The 10,895-nt window shown below is 58.7% G+C and overlaps 1 protein-coding gene across 1 annotated transcript in view; it reads right to left on the bottom strand.

Moving 5' to 3' along the window:
* Slc6a3 (solute carrier family 6 (neurotransmitter transporter), member 3) overlaps positions 1–10,895 on the bottom strand; it is a 35,640-nt gene that overhangs the window by 11,799 nt on the left and 12,946 nt on the right. The window contains exons 4-7 of the mRNA XM_013013853.1: positions 7,196–7,334; positions 6,933–7,067; positions 5,824–5,927; positions 4,136–4,260 (exon numbers count right to left, since the gene is read on the bottom strand). Coding sequence (XP_012869307.1) covers positions 4,136–4,260; positions 5,824–5,927; positions 6,933–7,067; positions 7,196–7,334 — 503 coding nt within the window. The remainder of the gene's footprint in view (positions 1–4,135; positions 4,261–5,823; positions 5,928–6,932; positions 7,068–7,195; positions 7,335–10,895) is intronic.

The raw sequence follows: 10,895 nt of genomic DNA on the forward strand, positions 1-10,895 counted from the left end.
ACTACCACCAAACACACATGCACACACAAATCCTATGACACACATACCCTATCACCAAACACACATGCACACACAAATCCTATGACACACACACCATCACCAAACACACATGCACACACAATCCTGACATATATATACCATCACCAAACACACATGCTCACACAAATCCTATGACACACCATCATCAAACACACATGCACACACAAATCCTATGATACACACACCATCACCAAACACACATGCACACACAATCCTGACATATACACCATCACCAAACACACATGCTCACACAAATCCTATGACACACACACCCTATCACCAAACATATACACACAAATCCTATGACACCCCATCATCAAACACACATGCACACACAATCCTGACATATATTCAGCATCACCACACACACATGCACACACAAATGCGAGCATGATTGCCTGTGTATACCCATGCACACACATGGACACAACTACACATGGGTATGCACACATCAAACACATCCTCATGGACAACTGGATACTCATATTTTCAACTATTTGAGTTTATCTACGGAAACAGCACCACCAGCTCCAGAGAGCCTGCAAGCAGGGCAGGAAGCGATGTCTGTGCTTCAGGCTGGGCACCAGCTCGGTGGGGCCTCCTGACTTCAAGTCCTGACAGGGGATTGGAAGCGTGGGGAGAGGGGCAGGCAACACTGGGGCCTAAAAGAAGAGGGACTCATCCGTCACCTGGTGAGATGAGCAACAGCAGGTCAAGGCTGCTCTTCAAGGCAGAGCCTCGTCTCAGATGTAACTGCTAGGGAGCAACTTGTGCTTCGGGTAACTCCCAGGACCGGGGGGCAGCTGGCGTATACAACAGGTGTCCCCAGGACACACAATCCAGGCCTCACTGGAGAGGGCCTGCATCTCCCACTCAGGTGGGTGAATCTGGTGCCAGCCGACCATGGCCCGGGCCGGCCCCCTCCATTGTAGAGGCTTCCCGCAGCCCAGGCTGCCCGGTGTACCAGGCAGTTTCCATTATGGGAGGGGTGTGCATGCCAGCCTAACTAGGATTTGAATGAAGTCTCTCACACTGACGGTGCTCCACCACATGAGCCACGCCTCCAACCCTCAGTCTGAGACCCAGCTCAGACACACAAGGCAGGAGCGAGTGTAGACAGGGAAAGTACTCCTGTCTTTCGGTTCTACCCTTAAGCTGGCATTTCTCATCGAGGTGGGAGAGTCCGTGATAGGTGACATTTACTTTGCTCCTCTGATAATGCATAGAGCACTCCACTCTGTGCTCAGAGGTTAGCAGAGTTTTCACAACTGGTGGCTATTTATCATAATAAAGGGCAGGAGGCTGGGCAAAGATGCGGAAACCAACAAGCAAATTCCACTGCTCCGAGTTCATTTGCATTAACTTTCCTTCCTCCACTTTCCCTGGGTGTTTTCCCTTTGGGCTTAGGGAGCCTGCACCATGGCCAGCCCTCTCCCCCAGGGAGGACCCTGCACCGTGGCCAGCCCTCTCCCCCAGGGAGGACCCTGCACTATCCCCAGCACTCTCCCCCAGGGAGGACCCTGCACTATCCCCAGCACTCTCCCCAGGGAGGACCCTGCATGGTGGCCAGCACTCTCCCCCAGGGAGGACCCTGCACCATGGCCAGTACTCTCCCCCAGGGAGGACCCTGCACCGTGGCCAGCCCTCTCCCCAGGGAGGACCCTGCACTATCCCCAGCACTCTCCCCCAGGGAGGACCCTGCATGGTGGCCAGCACTCTCCCCCAGGGAGGACCCTGCATGGTGGCCAGCACTCTCCCCCAGGGAGGACCCTGCACCGTGGCCAGCACTCTCCCCCAGGGAGGACCCTGCACTGTGGCCAGTACTCTCCCCAGGGAGGACCCTGCACCGTGGCCAGCACTCTCCCCCAGGGAGGACCCTGCACCGTGGCCAGCACTCTCCCCAGGGAGGACCCTGCACCGTGGCCAGTACTCTCCCCAGGGAGGACCCTGCACCGTGGCCAGCACTCTCCCCAGAGAGGACCCTGCACCGTGGCCAGCACTCTCCCCCAGGGAGGACCCTGCACTATCCCCAGCACTCTCCCCCAGGGAGGACCCTGCACCATGGCCAGCACTCTCTCCAGGGAGGACCCTGCACCGTGGCCAGCACTCTCCCCCAGGGAGGACCCTGCACTGTGGCCAGTACTCTCCCCCAGGGAGGACCCTGCACTATGGCCAGCACTCTCCCCCAGGGAGGACCCTGCATGGTGGCCAGCACTCTCCCCCAGAGAGGACCCTGCACCATGGCCAGCCCTCTCTCCAGGGAGGACCCTGCACTATCCCCAGCACTCTCCCCCAGGGAAGACCCTGCACTATCCTCAGTACTCTCCCCAGGGAGGACCCTGCATGGTGGCCAGCACTCTCTCCAGGGAGGACCCTGCACCGTGGCCAGCCCTCTCCCCCAGGGAGGACCCTGCACCATGGCCAGTACTCTCCCACGGGGCAGACTCTGCACCATGGCCAGTACTCTCCCCAGGGAGGACCCTGCACAGTCCCCAGCACCTTCCTTCAGGTGGAGCTGCCCGCTTGACTCTCTAGCCCTTGTGAAGCAAAGGTCAGTCGCGCAGCAACCCAGAGACAAGGGGGTGGTCAAAACAGCCCTTTGCTCAGGATGTGGGATGTGGCCACGGCCTCCTACATCCCCTTTCTTAACTCCAAGACCCAGGAAGAGATTGGGCAGTGCCGGCATAGCCGCACAGGGCATGTCTGAGTCTAGGGGCAGCAGCTCTTGTACTACAAGGGCATGGGAGGGGCAGGCATTGGGGGGAGGGGACCTGGGGGGAGGGGCAGGCATGGGGGGAGGGGACCTGGGATGGGAGGGGACCTGGGATGGGAGGGGACACAGGATGGGGGGGGGACATGGGATGGGAGGGAACACGGATGGAGGGGACGCAGGAATGGGCGCCCACCCTGGCTCAGGACCCAGTCTGGAGAAAATGGGCCTATTCCCTATCACCTGGCTGTGGAACAAGCTAGAAGCAGGGACATGGAGTCCCACGGACTCCATGGACACAGCTGCTGAGCCCCAGGGCCGGCCCCTCCTCCCCCCCGCCCCCCGCCCCCCCCCCGTGGGCTGCGGCTGGTGTGGTTTGTCCCACTCCAGTGAGCACCCACACCTCCTCCGGGCTCTCAGGAGTGAGTTAGCTCTGAGGTGGCACATGTGTGTGGACAGCCTCTGGAATGTCCCCCGAGGCTGCGGTGCTGCCGGCGTGGCCCCGCGGCCCTGCCCACCGGACCCTGCCAGGGAGTGGGCCACGGCCAGCTCATACCTGGTGGACGGAGGGGTCATGTGGGCGGGCCTGTGAAAGGTCATGCCCCAGCCTTCCCTGGGCTGCCTTGTCACCTGGGGGGCGGGCCCAGCTCTGTGCCTCGGTGTTCCAACCTTCACAGGCCTGGAGTGCTACTGAAGCCAAAACGAACCTTTCCCCCTTCACATTCACTCAGCTGTCTGTGGCAGCCAGGGAAGGCTGTCTAGCACATGCGGTTACAGAGCCAGGCCACTCCACACGCGTGGTCAGCCTGCGCGTCTCCCATTCTCTATGCTGGTCCTGAAGCCGATCAGTGCCAGCGCCACCCCCAGAGCTCTGTAAGCCAAGTAAGGTTCTCTCTTCATAAGGGCCCGTCCCCTGGCATGTTGTCATAGCAGTAGAGCAACCCGAGGTTCAGCAAAGCGCTCTAGCCTCAGCTACAACTTCTACTCAGTACTCAGGAGCTGGCCAGAAAAGGCAGGAGGTGGAGGGGGCGGCTCTATTATGACCCTCGGTCCAGTGTCTGACCGTGCAGCCGGTCTGCAAGGAGCATGTGGCCAAGGACAGGCCTTGGACTGAACCTCCACTGTATCCACAGATGCAGCTCCGGGTGGGGGGGACGGAGGGGCTGCAGCATGGGGGAGGTGCAGGGAAGGAGGGGCTGCAGCATGGGGGAGGGGCAGGGAAGGAGGGGCTGCAGCATGGGGGAGGGGCAGGGCTGGGCCACACATGATGGCTGCTCAGATGTCTTTGGACACACACTGACCACAATGGCCCTCACTCTCTCGGATCCACATGGCTCAGGCCCTGTCCACCTGAGCAGGGTGGGGGTATGGTAGGGCGGGACTTACCATCTGTGGCCACGTCCCTGATGGGCACATTGTGCTTCTGGGCCATGTACCCCAGGAAGGAGAAGACCACAAAGCCAGAGGAGAAGCTCGTCAGAGAGTTGATGGCAGTAGTGATGATGGCATCCCTGCAGGACAAGATGGGTTGTTATGGTGCCAGCTGAACTGTGTCCCTGGGGGCGGAGCCATGGCCCTGGGGTGGAGCTGTGGCCCTGGGGGCGGAGCCGTGGCCCTGGGGGCGGAGCCATGGCCCTGGGGCGGAGCCATGGCCCTGGGGGCGGAGCCATGGCCCTGGGGGCGGAGCCATGGCCCTGGGGCGGAGCCATGGCCCTGGGGGCGGAGCCGTGGCCCTGGGGGTGGAGCCATGGCCCTGGGGCGGAGCCATGGCCCTGGGGGCGGAGCCGTGGCCCTGGGCGGTGTGGCCCTGAGGAGCTGAGCCACGGCCCCTGGCAAAGCAGCCATTCTTCTCCATCTGCCGAGGTGGGTGTGGACAGGCTCGGAGGAGCGGCATGTCCCACAAGAGCAGCATTTCCCACAAGAGCACCGCTGGTTTGTGCCGCAGGCAGAGCCTGCCCAGGCCTCCTGGACCCTCAGCGCCCAGGGGGTGGACAGCCCGGTGGAACTGCCCGCGTGTCCCGCTGCCCATGGCATTGTCTTCCACACGGGGCTTCCGGAACCTCGGTGGGTGCCCCTGCCCCTGAGGGCCGGCGGCAGCACAGATTCTGTGCTGGTCCTGAGCGCGGCTGCATTTCTCACGCAAGCCTGGTGGTGTCGGTGCTGCCGGCTGGGGACCCCGCTGTGAGGGCTGAGGACATGAGGACAGAGAGCGAAGGGGAGCCGGGGACCCCACATGCCTGTGCGGCCATCTGCAGTACGGGCCAAGCCCCCTGTACGCCCCTGCTGTGCAGCCACGGGCTGTGCCCTCCCCTGGCAGGGTGCCGGCTCGTGTGGACCCGAGGCTCCGGGCAGGAGTTGCCTCAGAGCCCGCCCTCTGACCTCCCCCAGCTGGCTGAGAACTGTACTCTGTGTAATCAGCGCATCGTTTTTGTTTGTTTGTTTGTTTTTTGTCAGTCATGGGGCTTGAACTCTGCTCTTCAGCTCAAGGCTAGCGCTCTACCACTTGAGCCACAGCAACACGTCCAGCTTTTCTTGCTTCTGTGATGCTGAGGAATCGAACCCAGAGCCTCATGCATGGGAGGCAAGCACTCTACCCCTGAGCCACCTTCCCAGCCCTATTCAGTGCATTTTATCCTCATGATGCAAAAGTCAACACAATCCCACGAAAGTCAAGGAAAGCAGGCTGTAGATCTCATCCTGCCTCTCTTTCTGGGAGGATTTGGCGGGGAGCACATGGCTGCGGGTGAGCTGGGGGCTGCTGGCTGAGCGGCTTGGGATCCGGGGTCTGGCCTGGGCTGGGGCAGTTCTTGAGCAGGGCTGCAGGAAGGGCCTGACCAGACCCTGGGCACTGGAGCCAGAACCGCTGGCTCCCCTGTGTGTCACCCCGGAGGCTTCTACCCTCCTGACAGTGAGCATCCAGAACCTGCGGGGAACCATCTGCTGCCAGCCATCTGTGTGGCTCAGAGGTCAGCAGCGGTTTTTCCTCCAGGAACACAATATTTCAAAACTTCAGCCCTCCCCCGCTAGCAGCAGTGCCCCGATGGTTGGGCTCCCCGCCAAGGGGGCAGGGTTACCTATAGCAATTGTTGGTGAACTTGTTGTAGCTGGAGAAGGCAATCAGCACTCCGAACCCGACGCCCAGGGAGAAGCAGACCTGGGTGGCAGCGTCTATCCACACCTGCCACGGCAGAGGGGAGACTGGTCAGAGACAGCCACTGCAGGCGCAGCGTCTATGAACAGCCGCAGGCTACCCACGGCCGGCTCACCTGTCCAGGTGACCCCTGGGCTGCCCACCGGCCGGCTCGCCTGTCCAGGTGATCCCTGGGCTGCCCACCGGCCGGCTCGCCCGTCCAGGTGACCCCTGGGCTGCCCACCGGCTGGCTTGCCTGTCCAGGTGACCCCTGGCTGCCCACTGGCCGGCTCGCCTGTCCAGGTGACCCCTGGCTGCCAACTGGCCGGCTCGCCTGTCCAGGTGACCCCTGGCTGCCCACCGGCCGGCTCGCCTGTCCAGGTGGCTGCAGGCATGGCGTCCCACCCAGCACGCCTCTCACTGAGTTGATGTCAGCTGGAGAGCTCTGTGCGGCTGACTTGCCGGCAGAACTTTGCCCAGGCCACTGGCAGAACCCTGCTTAGGGACTCCCAGGGAGGGGCCCACATGGCATCTTCCCTGGGTGCACATCTCCTCAAGCCTTGTAAACATCTCTTTCCTGCTGTCTTCTTCCTAGCAGTCTGCTGATCTATCTATCTATCTATCTATCTATCTATCTATCTATCTATCTATCTATCCATCCATCCATCCATCTCCTATCCATCTATAAGTCATCTATAAGTCTAACTTCTCTATCAATCATCTATCTGTCTGTGTGTCTGTCTACCACCTATCCATCTATCTGTCATCTATCAATCATCTGTATGTCTAGCTTATCTATCTACCCATCTTTCTGTCACTAGCAGTCATCTATCCATCTGCCTGTCATCTATATCTGTCTGCCTCGCTCCTATCCATCTGCACTCCAACTGCCCCTGCTGCAGTCCTGCGTCTGTCCCCGAGGACTCCACACCTGACCCTGGGCATACCGTGCCTGCACTGCCTGGCACCTGCCCACAGTCCTGCCCAGGCTCAGCCAGGCGCTCCTGCCAGCTGCCCCTTTGCAGCCAAGGGCCACGGCCGGGCCAGACTCACAGAGGCCTCACAGAGCCGGCGAAAGTCCACGCTCAGGTACGCCTTGATGCCCTCAATGGCTCCAGGAAGGGTGACGCCGCGCAGGAGCAGGGCAGTGAGGACCATGTAGGGCATGGTGGCTGTGATCCACACGACCTGAGCAGGGGAGAGTCCACAGGTTACAGCAGGGCCCTTGCTGGGGACAGACACTGGCAGGAGATGGGTCTTCCCATCACCACGCACCCGGCCATGGTGTGTTCGTGGGCAGAGGCCCCGTGCCTCACCTTTCCGGAGGTCTTCACCCCCTTCCACAGGCTGAAGTAGAGCAGGACAATCACCAGCACCAGGCAGGCCGTGAGCTGCCACCGCGGGAGACCCAGGTCGTCGATGCCGTGGCTCTGGTGGAGGTGCAGCACCTCGCGCCTGGAATGAGGAAGGGGGGTTAGCCAGGCACGGTGTGAGCAGCTCCGCCCCAGAACTCGAGCTGACCAGCCAGGCCAGTCCTGTGCCTGCCCTCAGCTCAGGCGGCAGAAAGCACCCGATCCGGTGGTACCAGAGACCCTGCTCTGAAAGATGCGGGACCAGCGAGCCGTGAGATGGACAGGGCTGGGCCGGCTCGCTGGGGACCCCGTGGGAGGCTCACTCCTGACCGTGGCCCTGGGACCGGCATGGTGGAGCTGGGGGAGGAGGCACCTGGGTTTGTAGAGACGCAGAGGCCAGATGAAGGTGCTGGTCCCCAGGGTGTCCAGAACCCTCTGTGGGGTGGCAGAGGCGCACCCAGAGCAACAGCGCAGGCTTCCGGGGTGTGCCTTGAGCTTGGAGAGGACCCGTCAGGATCACCCGTGGTCCATCCACCTTTGAGAGACTCCGTCCCAGAGGGCAACGAGTAAGGTCAGAGGGATGGAGGCCGGCGCCGAAGGCCGCTGGACGCCCCGGGCCCTCGGCACTTTCTCCAGTGCACTCAGCAAATCCTGGTGACGGCTTTGGGGGAGAGGCCCTGGCCCTGTGCAGCTCCTTTGGCAGACATGGGCTGTGTCCAGGCCACTGTAACAGCTGCTTTGGCCGCTGGACGGTGTGGGACTCAGAAGCCGCTTCGGCCCACGCTTGTTTTAACTGTGGAACAGCCTAGTCCCTGACAAGGAGCAGCAGACAGGCAGCAGGGGGCCGTACGCTCTTTCACATCCAGGCCCACAACCCGATGCGGCAGGTTTGAAGCCGGGACGGGCCCGGGCACCCGGGGCCTGTCAGGGGCCTGAGCCCAGCAGAGGCCGCGGCTGGCCAGGCAGGCGCCTGTGGCCTCACTGAGCCGTCACTGTCTCCTCTCTTCATGGCACTCACGAGAGCTCAGGCAACACAGGTGCCGTGTGATGGAGTCCTGGGGTGCCCGGAGGTCAGCTGACCTGGAGGAGCTCCACGGAGCACCTGCTCAGTCACAACACGCCGCCTGTCCTGCCTGGCGGAAGGAATCCCAGTGTCCCCCTCCCCATCTCCTGTCTGCCCTGGCCTGGGGCCCCATTCTCCCCTCCCCCCTGCAGCTCTAGTCCCCAGGATTCTTCACCAATGGCGATCTATGACGGCAATGCCACCGAAGACTCATGGGGGGCGAGGCAGGCACGTGGGGGCTGAGGGTGTACAGTGTGTGAAGATGCGCACTGTGCTGGGGGGGGGGGGACACAGGGATGGAGAGACAAGGTGAACAGACGGAGCAGCGCACTTGCCGGACACCATGTTGAAATGAACCATGCGATCTGTGGGTGGGGACAGGAGGGAAACACTGGGGCGGAGCGAGGGAAGAGGTGGCATTGTCCAAAAAGAAACGTACTCTTTACCTGACTTGTGTGACTGAGACCCTCGCCTTTCTAATAACAATAAAAGCCATGTCTAAAACGATGCTCACTATGAACTCTCTATACACAGCAAAAGCTGAGGTGCTGCAGCTCAGCGCCAAGAGTGCAGGAAGATGATGCTTGAAAGCTGGCTCCAAAGAAGGAATAGAAAGAGAACCAAAGAGGAGCAGGACAGACAGAAAAAATCAAGAAGACTTAAACCCGAATGTATTCATGATTATGGAATAAAAATTTCAATTGAAAGACATACATGCTCCAGGTGCCGGTGGTTCACACCTGTCACCTTAGCTACTCGAGAGGCTGAGATCCCAGGATCACAAGTTGAAGCCCACCTGGACAGGAGAACCTTTGAGTATCACTCTTATCTCCAGTGAATCAACAAAAAAATCTAGAAGTAGCCGGGCGCTGGTGGCTCACGCCTGTCATCCTAGCTACTCAGGAGGCTGAGATCTGAGAATCACAGTTCAAAGCCAGCCTGGGCAGGAAAGTCCATGAGACTCTGATCTTCAATAAACCACCAGAAAACCAGAAGTGGCGCTGTGGCTCAAGAGGTAGAACACTCGCCTTGAGCTGAAGAGCTGAGGGATAGCGCCCAGGCCCAGGGTTCAAGCCCTACAACCAACAAGAACAACAAAAAAGTTAGAAGCAGAGGAATGGCTGCGGTGGTAGAGCACCAGCCCTGAGCAAAAATGCTAAGAGACCGCGCCAAGGTCCTGAGTTTAAGTCCCAGTACTCTCTCTCTCTCTTTCTCTTTCTCTCTCACTATCGCTCTCGCTCTCTTTTACACACATACACATGACATATTATCATACAGGATCAAAAGGCAAAAACCAGTGCTGTGCTACCTACTAGCAACCCAACTTAAATGTAATGACACGTGCAGGTCAGGACAGAACAGGTGTGCCACCGCCATTAGTCACAGGGAAGGCAGTGCAGCCAACCCCAGGCACAGGGCTTTAAAGAGAGGAACACAAGCGAAAATGACATGGCCCCAAGGGAAGGAGCAAGCAGGAAGGGCCGGGCCAGCTAGCCCCGTGAGTACTTCACACTGAGCACTCCTGGGCCCAACCTGAGGGAACAGCGGAGGAAGGGATCAGACAAAGCCACACACGCAACAGCTATCAGCGCCTCTGTCTAGGTACTGAGACAAGTGTAGAGGATCACTAAGGATGCAAGGCCTGAGCAAACGTGACCAGCAGACATCTGTGCCCTGCTCTTTGGTGCCCTGCCTGGCTCAAACAATTCCCCAGCTTAGTCCCTCAAGTGCTGGGACTACAGATGTGCTCCATAGCACCCAGCTAGAACATACATTCTCTTGGGAAAAAATCACTAATGGAGACCTTACAGTAGGACATAAAGCAAGTCTCAGTATATTTAAAAATACTGGAGTTTATCCTATCTGCCAAAACAGAATTAAATTAGAAATTGGTAATAAAATATATCTGGGAAAACTCAAAATATTTCAAAATTAATTTGAAAAAGCTCCCAAAAAGTCCCACTGGGGGCTGGGAAGGTGACTCAGTGGTAGAGTACTTGACTTGCATGCATGAGGCCCTGGGTTCGATTCCTCAGCACCACATAAGCTGAAAAAGCCAGAAGTGGTGCTGTGGCTCATGTAGTAGAGTGCTAGCCTTGAGCTGAAGAGCTGAGGGACAGCTCCCAGGCCCAGAGTTCAGGCCCTCACCAAAATGCAGCATTTTAAAAAAGCAGAAAAAAAGTCTCATTGTCCAAGTAGAAATTGCAAGAGAGATCAGGAATACTTCAAATTATATCAAATTTCCTGAGATGCAGCTAAAGCTGCCCATTACAGGAAACTGCATAGCTTTAAATGGATAACTTTGTAATTTATAGTGACCGGCATTTATGAAAGTGAAGTCATCCTGGAACTGAGGAGGCTGAGCAGGACAGCTGGGCAACACAGCAAGACTCTATCTCAAAATCAGTGATACACAGATGGTCAAAAGGCCCAAATGGTTGTTTTTCTCAGATGATAAATCACTTAAAGTAAAAACAACCATGGTTTAGCTAGTCTCCATGTTCCCACTGCAAACACCTCACCTTTTTCTATAGAAGCAGTTTCTTGATTCTGTTTTGTACAAGGGAGGGATGGAAGGCGGGAGGGAAGGAGGGAGGGAGG

Source organism: Dipodomys ordii, unplaced genomic scaffold (assembly GCF_000151885.1).
Source record: "Dipodomys ordii isolate 6190 unplaced genomic scaffold, Dord_2.0 Scaffold21, whole genome shotgun sequence".
Classification (NCBI taxonomy): domain Eukaryota; kingdom Metazoa; phylum Chordata; class Mammalia; order Rodentia; family Heteromyidae; genus Dipodomys; species Dipodomys ordii.